At 36.0% G+C, this 27,953-nt stretch overlaps 1 protein-coding gene across 1 annotated transcript; it reads right to left on the minus strand.

Annotated features, from left to right (window-relative positions):
- Window positions 1-12,256: 12,256 nt before the first annotated feature.
- Window positions 12,257-26,931, minus strand: LOC125671895 (cytochrome b-c1 complex subunit 6, mitochondrial-like). The gene is made up of 4 exons (XM_048907883.2): window positions 26,813-26,931; window positions 18,278-18,316; window positions 15,579-15,743; window positions 12,257-12,484 (listed from the first exon to the last, which is right to left on the minus strand). The coding sequence occupies exons 1-4, from the start codon at window positions 26,858-26,860 to the stop codon at window positions 12,452-12,454; spliced, it is 285 nt and encodes a 94-aa protein (XP_048763840.1). The 5' UTR covers window positions 26,861-26,931; the 3' UTR covers window positions 12,257-12,451.
- Window positions 26,932-27,953: the final 1,022 nt, after the last annotated feature.

Here is a 27,953-nt window from a genome sequence, read left to right on the forward strand (position 1 = left end):
CAGGGCGTATTAAAATAATAATAATAATGAAATACACACACGCACACACAGCATATAATGTCTCAGGTATAATACATTAAAACAATCACGTGCAAGGTGAAGATAACGAACAGTGATCAATCTCATAACTCCTACAAGCAATACAAAATAGATAGTTGGGCAAACACGGACCCCTGGACACACCAGAGGTGGGATCAGGTGCCTAGGAGGAGTAAGCATCCCCTGTTGACAGGTCACACCCGCCGTGAGCCCCATATCCTGATCAGGTAAACGGAGTTATCCGCAGTCAAAATCAGTGTGCCAAGAACGGCTTAACAATCGGTATGAAACACGTCAGACAGCATTTGACCCAATGCGATGTTGTATTGACGAACTAGATCGTTATAACGACCATAGAATTTGCGAAATGCTGACTTCAATCGAGACTGTTGAAATCCCTGTATCATCAACTTGTTTGTCAGTAGCTTACCTCGATTTAAAAACTGACTATACCCAGAACAAGCTCTTGCATATCGAATCAGTTGAGATATATAAACACCATATGCAGGTGATAATGGAATATTGCTACATAAATGTGGGAAGTTGACGATGGAGAAGCTGAAATCATCCCGTTTGTCATACAGTTGAGTTGTCAGTTTGCCGTTAATGTCATGTGATGATATGCCGATTTTAAATCGAAACTGAAAATGAAATCTCCTTTCTGAAATATTTCTCTAGCAACTTTAACGTCCTCCATTCTGAATGAAAATTCGTGAATACAACTATTGATGTGCCTACAATCCAAAACCCAAACGAGGTTTACCTGCTTTGTTGAAAGCTACAGTCAGTGGATTAACCACAAAAGGAATGTTACTGACCTCTGTTACGGAACCTTTGTCAATGAGCCTTTGAATCTCTTAACGAACTATTTTGATATTGTCCTTAGCCGATTTGTTATTGCTTAAACATCCGCTAGTTGGAATAGATTTGAACGGAATCTTGTATTCGTTTCCTATCACATCTAAAATATACTTATCTACCTGTATTTCAACCCATTTTGTCAAATGACTTCTCAAGCGCCCAACTGGGCTTACATTTTCGTTGACTTGGGCCACAAAACGGCGATCTTTCAATTCATGTTCTGTAAAACAATTCTTTGTTAAATCATTGTATTTTGCATGAAGTAAATTATGTGCAGTACTTTTTAAACTACTAGTACTTAACTTAGAGCCTGTCTCTTTGCTGAAGCTGGTGCAGTCCTTTGCCCAGTGACCTGCGAAACCGCATTTGAAGCATGTCCCGGACTTTTTGCCGCCCTCGTATGACCTGGACTGATTCTGCGTGCTGGGAGCTTTCTCAGGGTATGGGTTGTTGCGTCTTGATGCTCTTGCCTTTTGGGTCCGCTCCTCCTTTAACTTCTTCTCAGCTCTGATTTCAGCTTTGAAGATGCGTTTTTCACCCTCCTCGTCGGACGCCAATTCGTGCTGTGTGTATTCCTGAACGGTTCTCCAACCCGTTTTGGAAGAATCGGCCAATTTGATTAATTTTTGTCTTTGATGAATAAGATCAATACCTGATGATATGCTGCTAAAAGCCGTTTCTGGGTCTCCTTCGCTGATACTTGTGTTAGCTTCTATCAATTTCTCTCTGACACTGTTGTTAAATTTATACTGAGCCTCGTTCCCTTTGCGCTTGAAAACGATAGTCTTGTCATTCGTTGCCTGCAGTTTGGCAAGTTGTTGTTCGTGTTGTTGACGCTGCTGTTTAGATATCGTTTGCTCGAAAGAAGATAGTTTAGAGTCCATTATTTCGGACACTCGCCACAATAAGTCGTCATTTTGAAGTGCCATGCTGCCCGTGGAAAAAGAAAAAATTGTGCTACGTGCACTTCGTGAGACTGGCTTAGAATGACCTTACTCATGATATCAACACTTTATATAGGCCTTCCTATGGCCACACCTGTATTACTACGCATAGGCATTCGAACACGTTCCTATCATACAACGTTTTCCCGCTATTAAGTTTGACACCAAAATACATGTACCTTCTTTATCCCCAAGGATTACATCTACCATGTTATCTGACCACCCTATCTGTCATAATGCTAGTAGAGTAAAACTCTTTCTTTAGTGGCAGTGAACAAAAGGGGGATGTCAGTTTTGATGTTTGGTCATATGAAGTTAGATGTTTGAAAAGCCAGTTAACTGAGAATGATTTATTACAGCTAGTTAGAAGTTCGTTGAAGGGTCAAGCGCGAGAAATGCTCATTCCATTCGGCGAAGGTGCTACGACAGACACCATTCTCTCGAAACTCGAAGGTTGTTTTGGTAATGTGTCAACCCCAGAGAACATAATGCAAAACTTTTACAGTGACCATCAAAAGGAAGGTGAGTCTATTGTTTCATATGGCTCCAGATTAGAACAATGCATAACAAAAGCAGTAAAATTAGGACACATTGATGTTAGTGCAAAAGATACAATGTTAAGATGCAAGTTGAAGATAACGAACAATGATCAATCTCATAACTCCTACAAGCAATACAAAATAGATAGTTGGGCAAACACGGATCTAAGTTCTGGTCTGGATTAATAAGCACTCAGTTGAGAAATGCATCTAGGAATAAATATGAATCTGTAAAAGATTTCCAATCCCTTCTCAGAGAAGTTAGGCAGATAGAGCAAGAGGAGAATAGTCTAAAATCTGTTAATTCTGTTCCAAGATCTAATGCTACTGCGGCTTCTATTGATTCATTGACTATTCAAAATTCTGAAATACAAAGCATGCAGAAACAGCTTTCGGAGTTAATTTCTCACATGAAGAGACTGGATAGTAGAATGATTAAAATTGAACAAAATCAGGCTTGTAGTTCAAACAATTCGGACTCTTTTCAGACAAACTCCCCCAGTAATTCTGAAAATTACAGAGGAAATTTTCAGAGCAAAAACAAGAAGGGCAGGGAAAGTTATTTCCAGCAACAGCAGCAAAACCAGCAACAGCAACACCATCAAACCCAACACAATCAGCAGCACCAGAAAACCCAGTAACAGCAGCACAATCAGCAGCAGAACCAGCATGCTGGTCAACAATCTGGTAACATTACTGGGTTTGGAACAGGTGGTGTTTTAAACTAGTTTCATCTTCTGTTGCGGGGCAGACAGAAGATGTATTTAGCAAAAGCCCTAATTCCATGACAAATTCTTCAAATCTATTGTACAGATTAGTCGGTGAATCCATTGATTCTGAAATAATAGTCAATGACATAAAAACCAATGCTCTTATTGACTCAGGGTCCATGATTACCTGTATTTCAGAAGAGTTTTTAAAAGATATGGACCCTGTGCCAGAGTTATTTAGCATTTCAGAATTTGGACTTAATGTTCAGAGTGCTAATGGCAGTGCAATGCCATACAGTGGCTATATTGAGCTAGATATTTGTGTACCTTGTTTTGGAAATTCTACATACTATTCCTACTTTGGTAGTTTCCCAGACAAATTATTCAAAGCATGTACCAGTGATTATTGGAACTAATTTCATACATACTTGTAGGGATGCTTGTGACCAGAATTCCTGGGAGATGTTCCAAAGGAATGGCAAATAGCTTTTGGTAGTATGAATGATGAAACACCAGTTAAGACGACAAACAAGTACAATGTATACCATTCAAGTGGCACCAAACGAGACAAAAGTAATTAGAGGTTTGGTAAGAAATAACCACAATATTGTGTCGGCATTGACTGAACAAACATATACTTCATTGTCAGGAGGTCTTGTAGTATGTCCAAGGGTTATTTCCCTTACCCAGGGTAAACACACCGTTACTATTCCTGTTAGAGTATGTAACATTTCTGCCTGTTATACATATACCACCGAAATCTCTTTTATGTTCGGTACATGGCGTAAAGACGGTAGACTCTTGGAATCCCGAGTCATCAGGACAAGGTATGAATAATTCCAGGAAGTCTCTACAGGAATTGGACATCAAGATATGCGAGGAGAACTCCTGAACAAGTAAGTGATGCAAAACTATTTCTCTCTCGTTGGACACATTTATTATCAGAAGGTCCAACTGATATAGGTAAGACTAGTATTCTGAAACACAACATCAAACTTACCGACAACACACCATTCAAGGAACCCTATAGACGAATCCCACCAGGAATGTATGCAGAAGTTCGAGACCATGTCAAAGAGATGTTGGATGTTGGAGCCATACAACCATCTCAAAGCCCATACTCCTCTAACATTGTATTGGTTAGAAAGAAGGATGGTAGTCTACACTTTTGTATAGATTACAGGAAGCTTAACGCAAGAACCAGCAAGGATGCATACAACCTTCCACGTATGTCGATTTGATATATCCCTGTGAGCTCGAAATAAAGGACACCACAGAGTTGTCCATTTCTGCTTCATACTTAGATATTTTATTGAAAGTAGACATTAACGGCAAACTGACAACTCAACTGTATGACAAACGGGATGATTTCAGCTTCTCCATCGTCAACTTCCCACATTTATGTAGCAATATTCCATTATCACCTGCATATGGTGTTTATATATCTCAACTGATTCGATATGCAAGAGCTTGTTCTGGGTATAGTCAGTTTTTGAATCGAGGTAAGCTACTGACAAACAAGTTGATGGTACAGGGATTTCAACAGTCTCGATTGAAGTCAGCATTTCGCAAATTCTATGGTCGTTATAACGATCTAGTTCGTCAATACAACATCGCATTGGGTCAAATGCTGTCTGACGTGTTTCATACCGATTGTTAAGCCGTTCTTGGCACACTGATTTTGACTGCGGATAACTCCGTTTACCTGATCAGGATATGGGGCTCACGGCGGGTGTGACCTGTCAACAGGGGATGCTTACTCCTCCTAGGCACCTGATCCCACCTCTGGTGTGTCCAGGGGTCCGTGTTTGCCCAACTATCTATTTTGTATTGCTTGTAGGAGTTATGAAATTGATCACTGTTCGTTATCTTCACCTTGCATTGATGATACCATCGACAGATTGGTTGGATCAAACTTCTTCACCAAGTTGGATATGACAAGTTCCTACTGGCAAGTAGAGATTGAGGAGAAAGATCGGGAGAAGACAGCTTTTTCGGTCAGCGGTGTTGAACACTTCGAGTGCAACAGAATGGGGTTTGGTTTGACAAACGCACCTTTTCAACGCATCATGGAACGTTGTATGGGTGCGTTGAACCTTAGAGACTTTCTAGTTTTTCTAGACATCTTAATATTTTCTCAAACGTTTGACGAACATATAGACAGATTGACAGCTGTTTTTAACGACTAGATAGACATAATCTTAAGCTTAAGGCCAAGAAGTGTGAATTTTTTAGAGAAAGTTTTTTTTTACCTTCTTAGGACATGTGGTAAGTAAAGCAGAAGTAGCCACAGATCCAGAAAAGACTAAGTCTATTTCAACATGGCCAGTTCCTCACAATGTCAAGACATTACGGACTTTTTTAGGATTCGCTGGCTATTACAGAAGGTACATGGAAGATTATTCTAAGATAATTAAACCTCTTAACGATCTTCTGAAGGGACATTCTACAAATATCAAGGAAAAAGGTAAGTCGAAGGTCAAACCGCCACCTTGGAGATGGGGAGATGAGGAAGCTCAGGCTTTTGAGAACATCAAGAAGAAGCTCACATCGCCACCTATCCTAGCATATGCCGACTTCGACAAACCCTTCACTCTAAACACAGATGCGTCAACAAATGGTCTGGGAGCAGTTCTTTATCAACTTCAGAATGGTGAGAAGAGGGTAATCGCGTATACTAGTAGAGGATTAAAGAACAGTGAGAGACATTACCCTGCCCACAAACTTGAGTTTCTGTCATTAAAATGGGCAGTGACCGAAAAGTTCCACGATTATCTCTATGGTAACATATTTGAGGTTATCACTGACAATAATCCACTCACATATGTCCTTACAACAGCTAAACTTGATGCGACGGGCCACAGATGGTTAGCAGCTTTGAGCAATTTTCATTTTTCTATCCGTTATCGGAGGGATGTCAATAATGCTGATGCAGATGGTTTGTCTAGGAGAGAAGTCATTCCTGATGTGGTCGAGTCCATCTGTAAAGCTCAAACTACAGACCGAGACTCTTGTCCGTACCTCGAAAATGTCTATGTTCCAGAAAATGTCACTTCTCCTGTTACCTGTATGACTGTAAGTACTATTGTACAAGGAGAGGCAAGCAATGTTACAGACATTATCACTACTTCCTTACCCAATACCCCACAACCTGATTTGTGTATTTTTTTTCAAAATTGATTGGGTTAGGGAACAGTCATCTGACAAAGATATCAGTAGAGTTTTGCTTTTTTTGATACAGAAATATGTACCTACTAGATCAGAAATAAAATCAGAGTCATTTGAAAAGTGTAAATATTTCAGAGAGTTGGACAAATTGTTCATTGAAAATGGCATTTTGTATAGAAAATCTATTATAAATCATGAACATGTTAGACAATTGGTTTTACCAGTTCATTTCAGAGAAGCAGCATTTAGATATTTACATACAGATCTAGGACACCATGGCAGAGAAAGAACAATTCAACTTATGAAGGAGAGATTCTATTGGCCAGGAATGATCCAGGAGATCACCAACAGAATCAAGACCTGTGATTGCTGTGTTAAGTTTAAAACTCCTAAAAAAGTTTCAGCAAAACTTGTAAATATTGATAGTTTCCAACCTTTAGATTTGGTTTGTATGGACTATTTATCTCTTGAAAAGTGTAAGGAGGTTTTGAAAATGTTTTGGTAATACCCGATCATTTTACCCGCTATGCTTTAGCATTCCCTACTCGAAATCAAACGGCAAAAACAACTGCTAGGATTTTGTTTGACAATTCCATTGTACACTGTGGTTTCCCTAACAGATTACACAGCGACCAAGGCAGAAACTTTACAGGCCATCTCATCCGAGAGCTTTATAGCTGGGGTCAAGCAATCCAGAACAACTCCCTACCACCCCATGGGGAATGGTATGGTTGAGAGGTTTAACCAAACGCTAATTAAAATGCTCGGAACACTGGATAATAAGCTCAAAGACGACTGGAAGTCATATGACACATGCTTACATTTCGACAAAGCATGAAAGTACGGGTTATTCCCCTTTCTTCCTTATGTTTGGGAGACATCCGCGACTCGCTATTGATGCATTTCTCGGCTTGAACTCTGATACTTCTGAGAAAGTTCGCAGTCGTGATAACATTGCGAAAAAACTTCAGAATTGACTCAAATTTTCTTACAAAGTTGCTTCACGAGAAGCAGAAAGAAATGCTAGCCGTCATAAAAACATATGATGCAAAGGTCCGAGAATCTACAATACAGGTCGGTGACCGTGTATTGATCAGAAATGTGGGTTTAAAGGGCAAACATAAACTGTCTGATAAGTGGGCCAGAGACCCTTATATTGTTGCTAATTGACAGCCCAGTCCTGAAATACCTGTGTACATTATGGGAAAAGAAAATGGTAATTGTAAGGACAAATCAGACCTTGCATAGAAATATGTTATTGCCTATTTCCTATATACCAAAATTATCAGATACAGAGCAGATTAGTACAGGTTCCGAGGCACTGCCTATCAAAATATCTGATCAAATTCGTATTCCTGTTATTCCTGCCACCCCTACCCCCGTCAAACCTACTCTTGCACCTAAAAATGAATGTAAGGAAAGTGAGAATACTGGGTCAAGCACTGAATCTTCTGATTCTGATTCAGAAGGTAGGCAAGTATACATCATTCCGCAGCGGAGAGTAAGTAGACCTAGTCCTATTATTCACCATAGTCCAAGTACACTACTGGATACCACTGCTGGTATGTATACTACCGATCCTACTTTGAATCGCAATTTGTCCACTATACCTAGTACTCCAACGCCCCTCCCTAGACGTTCTTCTAGAAAGGGGAGACCACCCAACAAGTATGGTGAGTGGGTGCAACAAGTAACTCCTGTTTATTTTGTATAGTGTCAGGGGAGAATGTCACATGATGTTCAGTGGTTTGTAAATATCTAATTTATTTTTTTCTTTTAATTCAATAACTTGTCTGCAAATTGCCATATGGACAATTGAACATTGTAGTGTATATATTTTCCTTTAAAATGTCAGGAGCCACTTTCCCTAGCAGGGGAGAATGTCACAGTTGCAATTTATTTAAAATATATTTATGCGCTATAATTATATCAGTATTCATATTGGCGCGCATAGCCAATTGAATACAAACTAGTTTTTCAAGTATGCGAGAGTCAGTGTGAACGTTTTGTATTGTACAGGTGGTAATTATTTCTATTTTTAGTTCAACTTTATGTTTGACTGACCAGTGGTCTGAGTTCATAATACTGTGGACCAATGGATTTTACCGAATACTAATTAATTATGCATGTTTTACTAACCCGTGCACTATATAAAGTTAGAAACCCCGCCAAAATCCCCACTCTAAGCCTTGTACCAATACGGTTATATTGGACAGTCCTTGCTAAAATATCGATTCACTCGATGTAACTTAAATATTTTTCATTTATAATACTGGATGCCTGGAAAGATTTACATGTATCTTGTAATTCATTTACTTGTTAAATATATGTAATTATACTGGCAATAGTATTGATATTAGAATCATCGTTTATCGTAAATGTTTAAATGTCCTTTAGTTTACGTCTTGTGTTTTATGTATGTCTATTATCTTGTGTGCATGTTTTCATATTTTTTCTAGGTTTTTTCCCTTCTATTGAAATAAAATAATTGTCTGAGACCGACCCAGTTTTGTGTTGTTTGCAACAAAACAGCAACCCTGCGACACGTACAGTAGCATTTATGTATTTGCATTTTTCTTGAAGTAAGTGTGAATGGTATAGATTTTATACCCTTTGCTTATTCCAGTTCATCAATAGATAATAGATGAAATATTTATCCGCGTTTTTGTATAGTTTTGACATATTTATTGCAAATGTACGCACATTCACGTAAAGAAAAGGCATTCTATATTTATTTATCCAAAGCTTTTAGAATGATTTACTACTATACGATATGTTTATTGTAATTTTGAGCACTGCGTGGTGTTTCAAAACGTGATTTCATTTCTTCTTGATGTCCTATAAATTAGTATCGGAGATGTACGTGTTACCTGTCGAAGCTACCCGTACAGGTAAATCGAAGACACTGATGTGAAGTGAAGCGTAGCAAAGCTCGTCCCCTTATATACCATGCGAACCCTGATACATATAACAATAGAATATCCAACTAATATGGCGGATTAGCAGATAAATATGGCGGACATAGACTTATACTATATTTATTCATTCATGTCAGCTTTAACAACTGTGACATTCCTACGAGACCATTCCTCTATCTGTTCTGAGATGTACTTGTTAAAGTTTGAATGACCTGAATTTAAATTTCTATACAGATGCACAAATTGACAAAGTTTGTTGATTCTAGGACTCCTATCTACATGAGTCCAAAAAAGGGTTATGCCATATATTGCCATATCATCTTAATCATAGGTCAGTGAAATTGATTTAGGGCGTGACACACCTTCTCGTGATGCATCAACTGACCAAGTTTGATTATCATAGACCAAAAAGTTGTCCAGTTACGAGTAGGACAGGATTTAATCCAAGGTCACAGTGAAAAGTTTAACGCTTCTAGTTCTCGTATATACATGTATACCTTCTCTATCGTGAATTTTATTTTATAAAGAGAAGTTATACATATACATTCACTATTACTACACATTTTAACAGCTTAATATTAGAATCTCAGAGATATTTGGATATATTTGATATTCTTAATCCCCGATCGAGAGGGGAAGGGGGGGGTGTTGGTTCCGCATCTTGTTTTAAACATATGCAATTCAACAACTTATAACGAATTATGATGTATTGTATATTATATATTCAACCTAAACTACTGTTTAAGCATGTAAACTTAATCACGAAGTAGTTTATAGTGAAAAACGTCAGTTCAATGTGTATTGAATGTCTTTATTTATTCAATGTGACAGAGAACATTCGGTTGCAGCTGAAACTCCCAACGTGCTCTCCTTTACGCCCAGAGAGACCTAACGTTTTTTAAGTTCGTCTCTAAGCGCAGCGAGGTCCTACGAACCGTAATTCGCCTTCGTTACTAAATATTCAACAACTTTCTAATCGAAATGTGTCTTTCCGACGCTCTCTTAAACTTTAGGTTAGAAACGCCTTGGACGTTAACGGATCGTGCGCCATCTGTAATCAAGGGCGAGTAATTTGAAGTTTTATTTGCCATTACACTTTTGCATAAAGCTGGTCTCTTTTGATATCACTAAGCAAGGGATATAAGTCACCATACTATATCATTGGACGATCTGTAGAATCCATTACCTTGCAATTTTTTCTGAGCGATTTATTTACAAATACATGTATTAACTAATCAAAGAACACATTTTTGTGCAAAAGAAACTTTTTTTTTGGAAAATCGTCTCCTATGACCTTCAAGTTTAGGACAGACAGCATTACCCTCTGCTATAGTTGCAGGGACCAAAAAAAACTTGAATCCACACAACTTGGAAACATTTGCACTTGATTTAGTATGACCCGGCTACTTTTGACAAGAATTTTGTTTCCATTAATTTCCTGTATATTTCCATATAAAACTTTGATCCCATAATGTGGTCTCACCCTACCCCTTAGCTGCAATAATGTAGCCCTCTCTGATTTTTTTTTTTTTTTTTTTTTTAAGGAGAGGGCTACAACTCCTTAGGATCTCCGTAATGGTGCAAATGCGGGAGTGATTCACTCCCGCAACATTTGCGCTCATTCTAAACATTTCCTGACTATCTTTACGTAAATAAAATGATATTCTATGTTTCTTAGTCAATATATAAATTTACAACCTGCAACTTAAGATTTGTGAGGCTCTATTCTACCGTTTTCAACAATTTCGATAAATTCCAATTTCTCGATTCATATTTGTGCGCCATGTTTGATGTACTGAAGTTTTAACTTCCGATTAGTCATTTGCATATGCCATATAAGGTAGTATTTACATCAATGGACAAGTATGGAGGCGAAAGCTATTTCGTCGGTATTGAAAGGGTTTGAATTTAATATCAAGTTAAAAACCGAACAGCAGAGTGTAAATTCTTTCTGCAACAATATGATTTTCCTTTCTTTGTCGAAGTGGCTCGAGTAACTACATTTTCGCGCTGATTGTCAATTTAGGTTTTTCATTAGATCCACCTACGAGATCTCGCGATAACAAGCATGGCGGAGCAGACGAAGAATTTTGCATGCTGTACATTATATTTAATGAAAAACACCTTTATTAGACATGCTCGAGCACAAAGTTGGTACTCCTTTTGGTGTAAACAACATTTGGGACTAATACACAGAGTTTATTATCGGTTATTCATAAAATTATTTTGCACCATTACGGAGATCCTATGGAATTGTAGCCCTATCCCGAAAACGTCAGAATAAAAAAAAATTGGATAGGGCTACATTATTGCAGCTACCTACCCCTTGGAACCATGATATGAAAACAATTCAATATACTATATGTTGGGAAGCTTTCATGTATATTTCAACTTTTCTGGTCCAGTGGTTCTTGATAGGATTTTTAAAAACTTGTTCCCCTATTGTCGCCCCACCCTATCCCCAGGAACCATGATTGAACATCTATGTCAGGACACTTTCATGTATACTTCAACTTTACTGACACAGCAGACTAAATTAATGTGGTTCTTGAGAAGATTCTAAAGATTTTCCCTATATATTTGTATGTAAAAACTTGATCCCCTATTGTGACCCCCAACCTACCCCCATGCCAGGAACCATATTTTGAACAAACTTAAATCTACTAATGTACATACATGTATATGTCTTTTCTAGCTCAGTGGTTCTTGCGAAGATTTTCAAATGACCCCACCCTATTTTTGTCTTTTCTTCATCATCTTCCCTTTGAAGGGTGCATGGTTCTTCATTTGAACAAAATTGAATCCCCTTCACCCAAGGATGATTTGTACCAAGTTTGAGGTGAAGATGACAGTAAAAAGTTCGAAGAAAAGCTCACTTGAGTTTTCAGCACAGGTGAGCTAAAATGCATAGAAAGAGAAAACCCTGAAGAACATACTAACCACTATCCCATCATAAAAGACTTGTGTGTAATACTCCCTTTACACCAGAACAAGGACTAAGACGTGTACCTATCAAGAAATAAAACACTATCCAAGATCCAATGTAAAAAGTAGATTCAAAGAAAAAGGTACATAACCAAACCTCAAAATATTTTTAATCATAACTAACATACATAATGCTTCTAAGCCAAAATGGAATAAATGTCAAAATGGTCTTTCTGTTGTATCCAGTGTGGGATTCATTTAAAAAGTCTCTTTCTGGCGTGATTTCCACCAAGCTCCAACTTGATCACAATTGTCTGACAATAAATGTTAACCTATGCTTATTCACATCATGCTAATTTTCCAAATAATGCTCTTGCTGCCTGTAAAGAGGAAAAAAAAGCAATATACATTACACAGAAATTTTGAACAAATGTTGATCAATGCAAATTCTCTTCATGACCTGTTCCAAAATATAGTTATCTGCTAATTAGACTACAGGTATTTTATTCTCTGATTCTGAGAAGAAAACAAGAGGCCCACATGCCTTATCAGTCACCTGTGTATTTTTAAAATATTTAAAAGTATCACTAGCCTCCAGGGCAATGAAATCAATAATATTTTTTTCTGTTCTGCATATCTATTAGCTAAATTCTAATATTCAGCAGCAGATGTGTTCTTCAATGCCCCAAAAGTGCCCATACTGATGAAAGACTTTACATAATACACTATATGACTAACTTAACACTTTTGGACCTGCCACCTAGAGTCAGAATCCTAGGGTTGCTAAATTCACAATTTTGGTACAACTCTTTCTGGTTATCATACAGTATCAGCAAAATGAAAGAAGTGTTTCAAATGATAAAGGCAATAATCACTAAGATAATTTTGGTCCCACCCTGGAACCAAATCCCATACCCATTTGATCATCAAATTTACAATTTTGGTAAAGGGCTCCTTCAAAATCTCTATTTAGTTCAATTTACAATAGCATCAACTGCATTAAAGATTATATTTAAATGTTTTACATAAATAAACTTTATACCAAGTGTGGTCCTGCCTTGGAGTCAGAACCCCTACTCCAGGAATCAAATTTACAATTTTGGTAAAGGCGTTCCTGCTTTATAAGACAATGTATTTAGTTTTTCTTACAGATGTGCAGTTGTAGAGAAATAAATTTGTGAAAATTGGTAAATTTTTGGTAGTTTTGCCCTGCCTTAGGCCCAAGGGGTGCAGGAGTCCTGCAATTTTACAAATCATGTCCCCTAGATGCTTATACCAAGTTTGAAAAGAATTTGAAGGGTAGTTATTAAGAATTTAAAAACATTTAATTGTAAAACACACACATTTAATCACTATGAACATTTTGGCCTCACCCTGGAGTCACAACCTCTACCCCGAGAATCATGAAATTTACAATTTGGTAGAGGCCTTTTTGCTTTACATAATTATGCATTTAGTTTTTCTTGCAGTTGTAAAGAAGATTTTTGAAAATTGGTAAAGGATGAGGTCAAACAGCTATTGGTCAATAAAAGTACATGTAATTCTACTGTACAAAAGTTAAAATTTTATACATACGATGGTTTCTGTATAGTTTTAATAGTTCCCATTGTTTTTTGTCATGAGGAAAGACGAAATATCAATGGATATTTAAACCCCATAAGTAACAAGCAGTTTTTGTCATGGTACTCCTTCATGAATAATGATAATAAAAGTAGGCGGGTTTTAACACAAAGGACCAGTCACTATAGGAATATGAATAGATCTCGTGTTTTCCCTGTTTACAAATCGCGTGACATTATTTAATTGTGTTAGAATCTTGATATTTATGATCAAATGGAAGCTTTGCATGATTTTCACTGAATACATATATGCTGCATATGTGATCGATATTTTTTTAATGCACGTTATTTATTTGTTGGGATGACAGGTGATGATACTGCTAATACATGTACCATTAAACACGCTAGCAAAGTACTTTCGGTCATAAATACCGCCGCTGAAAAAAAATGAAATTAGAAATCAGTACAAATCTTATTGTTATTTAAATAGTTATTTTATTTATATTAAAACTGTTAACTGTCAACACACGTTTCGTTCAAACTCTATATTATATTGTGAAGTACTAAATAAAAACACCCCCTCTCCTTTCCTCAGGCTCTTGATCAAATTAGCCTTGACGCAAAATATCATAAATATTTGGGCTTGTATAACTATTGATGAAAATACCTTGATTATTTAATCTTATATTTAAAAACCACGTGCTGTGAAAATACAAGTACAGTATATGCATTTAAGTCTCTATGTTTTGGTTAATTATACATGTATTATGGGTTTCTAGAATAATGAACCAAAAGATCCACATGTAATGTGTAAAGTTTTAAAAATTGCTAAAACGCATCAAAGATGTGTATGGCCGAGTTGCAGTTTGGAAAATTATGCACGCTTGCATTCACTAAGTAAAAACATGCACATATTTAATATAGTTTATAAGTATGAAGCTTTGAATGGCTGCAATAGGTATTGAGTGTGATAATGACCTTGACCTTTGGATTTCAAAAGCAACATGAATCTTGAATGTCATCAGGATTGGAAGTCTGATAAACATGCACCAGCAAGTACATGTATAAAAGTTAGAGGCAAGCTCAAATCTACAGTATATAGTGAAAAAGAGACCTTGACCTTTAATCTTTTGACCTCAAAATAAATAGGAACCTTCCTCTTTTGGATGTGATCAAAATATTGAAGTCTGACAAAGACGCACCAAGTAGTATGAAATTTAGAGACTGGACAAGCTCAAATCTATGGCATTTAGTGACAAAGTGACCTTGACCTTTTGACCTCAAAATAAATAGAAACCTTCCTCTTTTGGATGTGATCATGTTATGCAAGTCTCACAAAGATGCACCAAAAAGTATGAAAGTTAGAGACCGGACAAGCTAATTGTGGACACCGCCCGCCCATCCGAACGGAACAGCATGCAATAATAAAATTCTGTAATGACCTAGGGAAAACCAATAGAGGCACACAAAAAAAGAAGATGGAAGTTAAAGGGAATAATCAGAATATATCCAAATTGTTGATTTACAAGTGATATAAATAGTTTTCTGGTGATGTGTTTGATTTCTTTGCAAGTCTAGCAAATGGCACAGTAAATTAAATTAAATTAAATTTTCCGATTTGCAGTTCAATGAGATTTAAGATTTAAGCTGGATTTTGTTTCCTTCCTTGATAAAGGTACAGGTCCCACATCTAGGGTCGCTGCATTTCTGAACAGATGGAATATCCTCCTGGATTGTAAGAGGCTTTGGTTAACATCTTTTTTAGATCGGGGCCTGTCGTCGGCTGTTGATAATATCTCTGGGCTGTAGGCGAAAGTACTAGTTGGAACTGATCATTGATTAGGCCCTATCATGTGATCATTTTGGATTTTATTCTTTTAAATTATACACACACATTTCCAATGTTGATACTTACACAATGATCAACACAATGCACATAATCTATCAATTCCTCTTCACAAGTCTCCTCTTCAATGGCAGGTTTAACAGCTACTCTTTCATTACACTTGTCCAGTATTTCCTTTAACTCAGCACATTTCGGTTTTGCAGCACAATCGTCCCTTAATACCGAATGAGGATCCTGATAAAACAACATATTTATTACAAGTACCATGATTAGTTAGTGTCACAATTTATTTTCATTTTTATTATTTTAATGTTTTAAAATCCCTTGTGGAACCAGTTTTTTTTTTTATAGGTCTTGACGTCAGGGGCCTGAGCCTTTCCAATTGGGGGGGAAAATAGTGACATTTACTTGAAAATAGATTCAAGAACAATTATGGCTGGTTGCTTTAAAATATGTTATCTAGCATAGAGACAGCAGTACAAAACATACTGGAAAAATGACATATAAAATGTAGAATATTTCAAACAAGAGACCCAATGGATCACATCGCTCACCTGAGTCACCTTGGCCCATATTTAACAAGAGATGTTTGTAAAACATATATGCCCCCCATGGTGCAAAGTTGAAAACGGTTATACACATGCATCATTTAATTGATAGTAGTACTGTATCACCAATTCCAAATATTGAGCAGACAATATCTTCCTATGTCAAGAGTGGATTGACCATGTGACCTCAAAATCAATAGGGGTCATCTACTCCTTATGCTGTACCAGTGTACCAATTTTGGTGTCAATCAAGCAATTAATTCTTAAAACATAGGAAACAATATATTACTATTTCCAGTTTGACCCTTGAACATGTGACCTCAAAATATATAGGGGTCATCTTCTCCTGAACATGTACCGGTGTACAAAGTTTGATGTCTGTCAAGCAAAGGGTTCTCAAGATATTGAGCAGAGACTATATTCTTATGTCCAGTTTGACCCTTGACCTTTGACCATGTGACTTCAAAATCAAGGTGGGTCGTCTTCTTTTGAAGATGTACCCGTGTACCAAGTTTGATGTCTGTCAAGCAAAGGGTTCTCAAGATATCGAGTGGACAGTATATTCCTATGTCCAGTTTGACCCTTGACCTTGTGACCTCAAAATCAAAACGGGTCGTCTTCTTTTGAAGATGTACCAGTGTACAACAAGAGTATTTCTTATAATGACCTAACTTTAGTTATTACAGTTTCCTGTGCATAGTTTTGAATCACAGCTTTGTTTTGCTGGCACCACCACATGGCTTGCTGTTGTTGTTGATGTCAGCCATTTTAACAATCACCACGCTTGATATGAGGCTTTCTCATATTGATTTAAGCATTTCAAGAAGTTGCAGGTGTAAAATTAAAACCAATGTCAAAGGGGATGAAAAAATCATGGAATTTTTAATTTTTTTTTTTTATCTTTTCTCAAATGCTTTAATAACAAACTTTTGAATCAAGTGTGTGTGTGTTTTCCTCAGTCAGTCAGAAGAAAGTAAATAGGTTAGGTGTGTGTGGAGGGGGGTGGGGGGTGGTTAGGGGTTAATTTCCAGATCACCCATATTGTTCAATATCGCATTTTGATTCCTTGTACATTGATTATTGTGTAAACTTGGGTACAGGAGGGTGTATGGTATCTTTCAATTATTTGTAATTCTATTTTATTTTCATAGTGTTTTTACATCGTGAGAGTCAGACACAATCAATGTGAATATTTCAAAACAATTTTATTTAAACTTCCTAAGTAATCTAATGAGACTGCTATATGATTTTTAAAACGATATGACACTTAAATACTTTTCAGTAATCTCAGAGCTCTGAGATTTGGCTTGGCTGAATATTTGGACTTGACGCCTTCACTGAATCTCGGAGCAGTCCTTCAAAATTCATGTCTGGAAATTTACTTTCAGCATCAGCTGGTTCTAGCAATTAATGTGCACTTAGGTGACCCTGCTGTTCACTTCAAATGAGTTAGTTGACTGTTAAACCAAATCTGTATCACTATTAATGCTGCATTACTTACCGTTTAAGTATGTAAATTCAAGAAAATAAAACTATCACTAAATTTTCCGTTCAAATGAAGACTTCCATGGCACAATATTTTATCTCCCGAAATTTAAGAGTTCCTGTAGTTTGTTTTTTAAATTAGTGATACAAGTAGGTATGTGGAGATACAATGTATCAGTAACGAGATAAAACAGACTATAGGAACTCTTCAATTTCTGGTGATGAAATATTGTGCCATGGAAGTCTTCATTTGAACGGAAAATTTAGTGACAATTTTCATACCTAGATGGTAAGCAATGCAAAATTGATAGTGATATAGAGTTGTTTAACAGTTAAATCACTTATTGAAGCAAACAGCAGTGTCATCTAAGTGCACAGTAATTTCTAGAACCGATCGAAGCGGAATGTAAATTTCCAGACATGAATTATGAAGGTCTGCTCCAAGATTCTGTGAAGCCAGAAGGCGTCCGTCCAAATATTCAACCAAGCCGAATCTCAACCGATATTAACTTTTTAGGTGTAGTAATATATTTCAGGGTCTGTACTTTTGCTGAAAGAAATCAACATGTCCAATATGTCAAAGGACAACTCTGATTTATGCCTTGAAAATTTTTCACTACTGATCAACCCATCTGAAGAATTTAAATTATTTGCTTCGTGTTGCTTCATTGAGGTTTATCAAATCTATATGAAGTTTTAAGGAAACACTATTATCTTGCAAATTTTTAATCTTACAATTAAGTCCTCTTCTTCCTCCTCCTCCTCTGCTTCTTCCTGCAAAAATAAAGTAGTATCAAAATAAAATGACTCACAATAATCTCATACTACAACATATATGTACAATGGACTATATCAATTTTTAAAACTAAAGATTGCAAAAGCGAAACAAGATCAGTAGCGTAGATAGGAATAAAATAATTGTAAGCAGGGGGTCTGGTGGGTATATATTTCAATTATAGGGCCATATATAAAAGAATGTTTGTTTCCCCTCCCCTGGGTCTGACTTTTGAAACAGACCAGGCAGGCAGGTGTGGTTTTTTGGGTTTTTTTTTAATTTTGTTGGAAACACCTATGAAAAAGTAGCTCAGAGCACCGATAGTCATTTTCAATACTGTACATCAGAAGAAGAGTACGCCATGTATTGATCGAGCTTGTTTTTATGTTGGTCACTGGATTGACATGTCTGCTGGCATTTATAATTCATATTCTTGGACATGTTAGTGTGAATGCATTCAGTGGATGCAATATGTTGGTTTACTTTACGAATACCTACATAGAAAGATTACATCTTTTCAGAGAAAACATTGAAAACAAAAACATTTATTCTGGACTTAGTAGAAACAGATGTACTTAATAACATATCAGAATGAAAGAAATGTACTTATTAAATAATAACTTATTTGTTCATGAAAACCTGGCTTGAAATTATACCATCTATTGCATACAGGAACATTAGTCATCTGTCTTCATGTCAATGTATTTCAAATTTTTATTTCCATGTTCTCATTTCTGCACGGACTTTGAATGTGTTGCAATACATGTTGTGAATTAAAAGTCCTTTAAATGGCTGTAAACAGTCTTATACACTACCTGAACATTTGATGGAAGGCATTCTATTGAATGAGTCGCAAAGCATGACCGTCTAGTACGTGTTAACATGGGTTTTGTACATTTGAAGCTCACAAGAAAAGGTACATTTTCTTCATCACTTCTTTTGAAACATCGTCTCTCTATATATACTCCTGTTGTTAGCACCATGGTGTGAATAAGTTTTGAGGTATTTACATGTATATAAATGTCGTCTCTCTATATATACTCCTGTTATTAGCACCGCCGTGCGAATTAGTTTTGCCCATTCCACAGATGAAAACGTGCCATCTTTACAGCGATACCCCCAAAAATCTCCAAGCCCCATTTTTTTCTGATGAACTCCCCCAAAGAAACCCTTTTCCCGGGAAGACTTCCCTTCATGGAGCTTATAATCTTGATTTTTGAAACATCGTCTCTCTATATATACTCCTGTTATTAGCACCGCAGTGGCTATGATATTTTTATTTTTAGCCTGGTAGCAAGAATTTTTCATTCTGGTAATAGTTTTAATATCACTCTTAAGAACATAAATTTATAACAAAGGATAAAATCCAGGTATAAGTTGGTTTAGTGTGCTATATTAAGACAGTATTCCAAGACAATGATTCCTATTCATTCATCAATGGGTATACATATAATGTACAGCTTAAATAGGGTAATGAAAAGAAGACTTTAGTTAACGTGGAGATTAAACGTAAAAATTCCGAAAGTAGCATCGCTTAGATAGAAAATCAACATGCAATCATACTAAAAGCTGCATAGTAAAATTGGAACATTTTGCTCCACAATTTGACCATAAATGTGGGCAAATCATCTGAGTGTGAAAGGTCTTTTGGGGCAAATTGTTCCTTTACCCATAAAAACTGCTTATTGAAACCAAAGTTCTCAAGTTTTCGGTAGTCAACCCTCTCTAAAGATATCTTCACTCATATCCGATAATAAGGCTTTAATAACATAGGCTTAACAGATGAAGTTGAAAGGGAGTTATACTGTTACAACTACATGAAAAAATACTGAATATAATATAAAAGTAGAAAAAGAAATTGCGTTTGTTTCCTTTGGACTCCGACTGGCAAAATATTTTTGTTTGGTCTGGTGAGGGTAGTCCGACGTTTCGGCACAAAAGTTGGACACTTCAGCCCAGACGTTTCAGCCCAAGTATTTTTAGTGTATTTAGCCCTAATTTTTTGTCAGAGACACTTCAGCCCATATTTTTCATTTTGCCAACATCACCCATATTATTGCATTTCCACGACATCATAGTACATTGACACTTCAGCCCAAATGTAAAATAAAGATTTTCAATTATTCATCAATCAATTCCTTTAGTTTTTAGTTATTTTGTTTTCATTTAATCATTATATTGACCATCCGTTTGTTTTATCTGCTTATATCACCCTTAATTACGTTTCAACAACATTATAGTACATTGACATTTTGGCACAACAACACTTTGGCTCGAAATAAAATAAAGATAATCATCAATCAATTCCTAGTAGGGGGCCTCCATGGCCGAGTGGTTAGAGCATTGCGCTCAAAATCACACGGTCTCTCACCTCTAGTCGGTGCGGGTTCAAATCCCGCTTGCACCGGTAAGTGAGAAAGTTTCACAGTTTAATTTCGGAAGGTCAGTGGTCTCTTCCCAGGTATATTGCATCTGGGTTCTCTCTTCCACCAATAAAAACTGGGCGACACCAGATAACTGAAAAATTGTTGAGTGTGGCGGAAAACAGCAAAACAATCAATCAATTGCTTTGGTTTTTGTTATTTTGTTTTCATTTCATCATTATATTGATTACCCATTTGTGTTGTAACCGTGTAGAATCGGTGCAATTGAAGTGAAACCTGGTTAAATGCGCTAATTGTTAAACAAAAACATGCACGCTGACGGTTTGGCACATGCCCTTGTGTACCCCCAGATAAGTATGAGACAATAACTATGAGCAGTTTCAGAGAAGCCATTAGACACCCATGTCATTTTATTGCATACCACTCCTTAGCTGCTATCAGAGAAAAGAAATGTGTCCGGTGAAACTATAAGTTTCATTATGATTATAGAATAGTATATAGAAGTTCCCATTTGTCGCAAATGAATATATGAAAATTCAATTTAAAACCACGAACACGACTTAATCATCCACTGAAAAAGTACTTTTATGGATAAATGCATTCAAGAAATTTTGATTCAATATTTCGACAATTATTTGGAATATTGTTTCGTCTGATACGTCAAATATTTGGTTAAATATATACACATTATGTTAAAATAATTTGATGATTTTAATAAATTGCAGATATTTGTGTCAGAGTATGAAAAATACATCGGACCGTCGGACATTTCCAGTAAAAAAATGGATCGGTCCGGTTAAAGTTTGTATAGTTCCTGACCAAATGTCCGGTATTGTGTTTTTGTTTTGTTTATAGTATTTCCGGTATTAAACATGTTAAAGTACTTAAGTTTTTCCAAATAAATGTGTATACGCAAGGTAAATCAGGGTAGATATATGAATTTCAGTCGATAAAAAATATTCAGTCTTCGATATTAAGCAGTAGCCCCGTCGATAACCGTGGGTAGTAAAATCGGGATCGGACTACCCAGTATTATTGACGCACATGTCCTGTAAGCCAGTTATATATTTCCGGCGGGGATTATGATCCCCTACTAAAATATAAAGAATGAGCAATTCCTGGTAGGAAATCAGTGAAACAACCCTTTCTTATAGAGAAAGTTGCCGCTAAGAAGAAGTGTGAGGAAACAAAGCGACAAAGAAAATGTTAGCGTGCTTGGCAGGAGAACCGGTCCTGATATGAATACAGTGGTCTCATATTTTTCATTTGGTGCAGAAAGGAAAACACTGCAAATTGTAAGTTCGTGTCTGGCTCTGATAATTATAAAATTGATTCTGTAAAAGGACACGAAAATAATAAATGGTGTAAACACTTTGCACCAAAGTAACAACTACAAGTGACCGCCTCAGACGTTCAGAATATGTGATTGAGCTAGTGATTAACCCTTGTTTTTACCTCTATTAGGATGAGAGTGATTATGAAGAATCAGAATTGGAGGATTTTGAAGATACTGTGAAATGACAGAATTAGAAGTTGAAAGAGAGCTGAACTTGTTTTGTTATACTCATAAAAATTAAACTTGAAATTTCGAATCATGTTGAATCATTCCTACACAACATTTGGACTTATTATATTTGGGCTACCAAATTTTGTACTCTCACTTGCCCTATAGACCTATCCAGTATTACGGCCGCCATATTTTTGTAAGAGTTACCTTTCCTAATCGGTTAAAAGGCACTTCCAGTTTCGTTTTCAAGCCTTTTTATGATGCGATAATTTTTAATGTTTTCCACTAACGTTGCTTACGCGAAGCAAATAAAAGATTGACACTGATACTTGTTGTAATGATGTCATGGCAAGAGCTTACTGACTTGCTTCTAGACACCTGAAAAGGTATTTTTCTCTAGTTTTAACCCACACAATTTCTCGTATAAAATCCCCCTTTGAAGTCTTTGATCAGCTGATTAGTACTGAATTGTATTATTACTGTACGAAGTCATAGTTGTTGTCAAAGGCATAGACCATGATCAGGATGGGAACAACTTCTGATTTTATAAAGACATAATACACAGATCATTAATTTATCGCTTGAATTTAAAAGAAGTGATTCTGTTACAAATTAAAGCTTTTCTCAGTGTTTCTAGCTTTTAATGATCAGCTGATGATATGAAAAATTCTAAAAGGAAACCTTGCAACTGAATCGTATAAGGGATTAATAGGAGTGCATTAAATAGCTGATTAATAAAAAAAAATTGCAGGGTTGGTTGTGTGCATTTTGTAACAAAAAGATGGTGAAACGGTCATGAGACCCACCCCACCCCCCCTCCCTTTGACGTTTATGTATGTAATTACAATAGTGCTATGAAAGTGCTTCAACATTCATTCGTGAATAACAGTTATCTTATTCATTAATCAATAAAGATAGAATTATTTAGCAACTGGACAAGAATAATGAACTTATTTATAAAAGTATTACTTGAAAAAGATAATAGATACTAAATTGAACTCACTGATTACAATAAAAAAATAGGTATATACAAATTGATTCATCACATTACATGTAATGAATAAGTTTAAGAAGAGGGTATTCATTATAGGCCATGTCTTTTGCATTATCATAGTTAGTTATATAAAGAATAGAAAAAATATTCAAACAATTACATGTAATAAGTTATGTAGTCACACTTACATGAACATTTATTTAAATTTTACCTATTAAAGAAATTACACTGTTACATCAATTAAAATACTGAGCATCTTTTTTGCCTCTTAATCTGCAATATTTGAACCCTGTCATTCTCAACACTATGCGTTTTATCCTACATAACCATCCCACACCTGAATTAATGTGATTTGTTACAAACTGTCTGGATGCTGCTTATATATCCTATCATATTCATTGCTTTACTACATGTAACAGTTGCCTTGAAGTAACAATTAGTTTAATTTAATTGCCATCCATAAACTCATAGTCTGTAGTTAGGCTTACTTGTTTCCTCATCATAGTAACAATTATATACTAAAGATTCTTTTGATAGTTATAAAGATGTACATGTATGTTTCAGTGGGAAAAAAATTGAGCTGATATAAGATTTTTCATCTATACTTTATGTGTCTGCACTCAATACCAGCATGCTTTATCATAAAGTGTCAGCTTCATCTAACATTATTCACAATTTGTTAAACAGTATAGTACTATATAGATATGAAACTGACCATTGTATATATATATTTTTTTAAAAACTAATATAAAAAAAATTCAGTACAATCTGGGTTGTTTGGGAACATATCTTTGATTAATGTCTTTCCACTCTTTACATGATTACTGTCAACCTTGAGATCACATGATAATTAGTTGTGTGTAAATGTATATGAATGTTATTATCAGATACTAAAATCTGCAAATAAAAAACAAACAATTTATATAATATAGTCTGTATTTATGTTTACACTCGAGTTGTGTATTTTCTTATAATATTTTGTACTTGATAACAAATGGACAGTCGTGTTTGATATAATATGCTATGCAAGTAAGTGGGTGTAAATTGAGAATTTGAAGAGCAAGATATGTGCTCTAACTGTTCTTTTATACAATCCAAATCCTCTACATTTGCCCTGCCATCAAGGTTATTTACCTTTTCATCTGAGGATAATGCAATATGAAACAACAGTGTTACTAGGTGAAAGCAGTCAATCATAAAAATCCAAATGATTCAATAAAAGTATGAACTCTGAAATCTGAGTCAAGAATATGCTCAAGTTACATTTCATATATAACAAACCTACCAATAACAATCATTATTCCATTTTGCATTTTAGTCGCATTCAGTCAATGACATATCTCAAAGCAAATTCTTAAAAGAAAGGTAAATGATTCATCTACCTACTCCCAGAAAAAAAAAATGAAAATGAAACTTCCATAGAAATTCTATCTTTCCAGTTTCCAAAATGAAACTCATATAGTAATGCATTGATTACAATCTGCCCCCTCTTGTACAAAGCAAAATTAATGGCTTAAAATATTTTCACTAGCCAACATGGGTAAAAATTTTGTTACAGGTGACATGATCCCTTGTGTTCAATTCCCCTACAGAAATAATTAAAGAAAGCCTGCCCTCTCTCAAGAAATTCCCCCATATAGTGCTAGCTGTTAGACATATTTTTGATTGCACTAAGATTTTTCTTAAAATTCGGTCATTTGAAGCAGATACAAATGCAAATATCTATTGGCACAAACACGGAGACCCAACATATCAAGAATGTACATCAGCTTATTCAGTAATATTAATCACTGTAAAAAGTAATTAACAAGTATGATTATATATAAAATGCATTAACATACACATATATTCTAAATATATTTTTGCATATCATTTCTAGTAAAAATGCATTTGTTGATGAATGAGTATGTTATCCCCCCCCCCCCCCCCCCCCCCCCCCCGGTAATTTAATTGGGGATGGTGGATGGTGGTTGTATATTTTACAGTTGAATATAAAATGAAATTAATCTTTAATTGCTCCAGTGTTACATATCTTACAAAATCATTCATGTGTTAGTATAGACATGTATGGCAACGTTATGTGCGCTTAATCTCATTCTGCTAATAACTGACCTCTCTGCTTTTTAATGAGTTATATCATTATGCACAGCATTTAGAGTTATAAAAAATAATTAACATGATGAAATTTTAATTTTGGTGAAATATTTCAAATATTTGCCGATTCTTCTCGTAAACATTGATCTGTCATCCTTTGTTTTATACATACTTCCTAGAAAAGGTTTTATTGATCTTTTTTTTTAAATTATAAATAAAAATCCTAAATTGTTAATAATGGAGAAAACATTTTTTTTTTTTGGTCCAAGAATTTGTGTGGACTGATACATATGACTGCTAGTCTGAGAGTTATTACAAAAAATACTAAGGCTGAAAAGTACCTCGTTAGTATCACTCTTTTAGGAATGACAAATTTTGTATCCAAAGGATGGGAATAGAACTACAAAACTGAAGGTTGGGAATGTTTTTTATTTATTTATTTGGTTTGTTTTGGTGGGGTATAAGGAATTGTTAGGTCATATTTCAATTTGATTTGAGCTTGTCAAGAAATTTAAACAATTGTAAAGTAATCTTTCTTTCCAGTTCATCTCTCTTTTTGAAAAACGAAGTGCATAAACTTTCTAAATTCGAAGAAAAAAAATCCGATATTGACGAAATGGGGACATCGATGTCCACAGATTAAATACGAAAAAAATGTTATATGATATCGTACATCGGTACAGAAGTGTTGTAAATAGATCTAAAAAGTATACAAAGGGAACACCACACAAAAAGAGCCTCGAAAAGTACATCATTCTAAAGATATGGAGCGGAAAGCGAGATCGTACAGTGTGTTTCCTACGACACCGTGTCTATACCGGAAGTTATGTTTAACCGTGGCGCATCGATCATAACGCACGGGAGATTACTCGTCAAGATAATACTGGATAGGTCTATAGACTTGTAGTCAGAAACATTAAGCGCAAAGACTGAATTTTGCACATAAGAAAATTTGGTATGGTAAAATTATTTTTAGTCTGGTAAAGCTAGATTGTTTGCCAGACCGAATGTCTGGTAAAATTAAAAATCATTCGCGTACACTGTTGTGTCGATATCGGGAGGGTGTGTGTGACGGGATGAATTATTTATTTTCGGCATGGTTTAGGTCTTATGATTTATTCTCGTTCTCGGGTAGGTCAAGTTGTGTTAAAACGTATCTATGTGTGATATATACCCCCCCCCCCCCCCCCGTGTCAGAGCATGTACTACTACAAGCCCGACTGGCCAGTGCTCTAAAAAAAACATTTTGACAAAGACTGTGAACCAGACACTGTACATTATGAATGTACATTGATAAACCTGTTTTCCTTTCTACATCAAACCAAATAAATTATAATACTAATATAAATTTTCTTGTTGGAGGTTGAAGGACGTTTTGACATTGGGGTGCAAGGGGGGACTAACAACTTTCTTCACTACGAGTACGCCACCAATCCATCATGGTATATATAGTCTAACAATTGAACAAAAATATCAAAATCATTTAAATGAAAATGCATTCAGTTGTTTGGCAAACCTTTTCCTCTGGTTCACCGGCAGCAACAATTTCGTCTCCCAACGCCATTTTGAAGAGCAAAAGGTTAGGGTGCGGTATTTTGTGCACATCGAACTCGACTAAAAATCAAACTTCCATGATGCACGACTTAGAAAGTGCGTAACGGTCTGTGTGGTAAATGGTGCAAAATCAGTGGCGGATTCAAGGGGGGCGCAGCCGGCGCCCTCCCCCCTCCCCCCTAAAATTTTCAAATCTAAGGTAAATCGTGGTATCTTGTTTAGAAAAATGTACTAAACGATCAAAGAAGCAATAATTTCTTCCACACCCGGATAAATAAATGACAAAATCATTTGATTTCTTGAATTACTTTATTGGGAGAACTTAATTTTTTCGAAAAACCCTTAAAATTTGCTTCATTTTATTAATTTCACCTGATAAAAAATGATAGAAAATAGTACAAATGACTAAATAGAAGACATATTTCAAGCCCTATAAAGTCTGTAAAATCCAGGAGCTTTCAGGGGCTTCGCCCCCTGGGCCCCCACCAGGGCTTCGCCCCAAGGCGGCCCCAGCCCCCTGCCTAATAAAGTGGCGACCCCCGTAACTGCAATTCCTGGGTCCGCCCCTGATTATCCTGCATTCTTAGCATTTCCTGGCACTTCCTTTTTCACTTTTTAATTATCTGCTTCTTAAACAAAACTTTTATGTTACATATATTTTTTTTTTATGAATTCTTACATCGTAATTAGGCCTATATAATATATCAGTGTTTCGTCTTATTTATCGTCGAATTAAATGATGTACTGGTGTTGATAAATTTGAATGATGCAATTACCTGCAAGTATCCACCTTTCATATCATTTCGACTCAAAGTCTCGTTAAAATTGAATAACTGAAATGTTTTGGTCCACAAAAAAGGGGGGTCCGGACCTTCTCTGGATCCGCCCTTGGGGTAGCCCTCCCCCTGAATAGTGGTAAATTGCATTTCATTAGGGTAACACAATGGGAATGGCATCGAATACGTATATCCGGTGCGATCAGTTTGATGCAGACATGATATGTCTCTAGTGCAGATTAGTGGTGAAAAAGAAAAAACGAAAGGAGTTATTAAAAAAGAAGTATAAGAACCTCCCCACTAAATTCAAGTTCAGTGACAACCTCT

Source organism: Ostrea edulis, chromosome 4 (genome assembly GCF_947568905.1).
Source record: "Ostrea edulis chromosome 4, xbOstEdul1.1, whole genome shotgun sequence".
Lineage (NCBI taxonomy): Eukaryota > Metazoa > Mollusca > Bivalvia > Ostreida > Ostreidae > Ostrea > Ostrea edulis.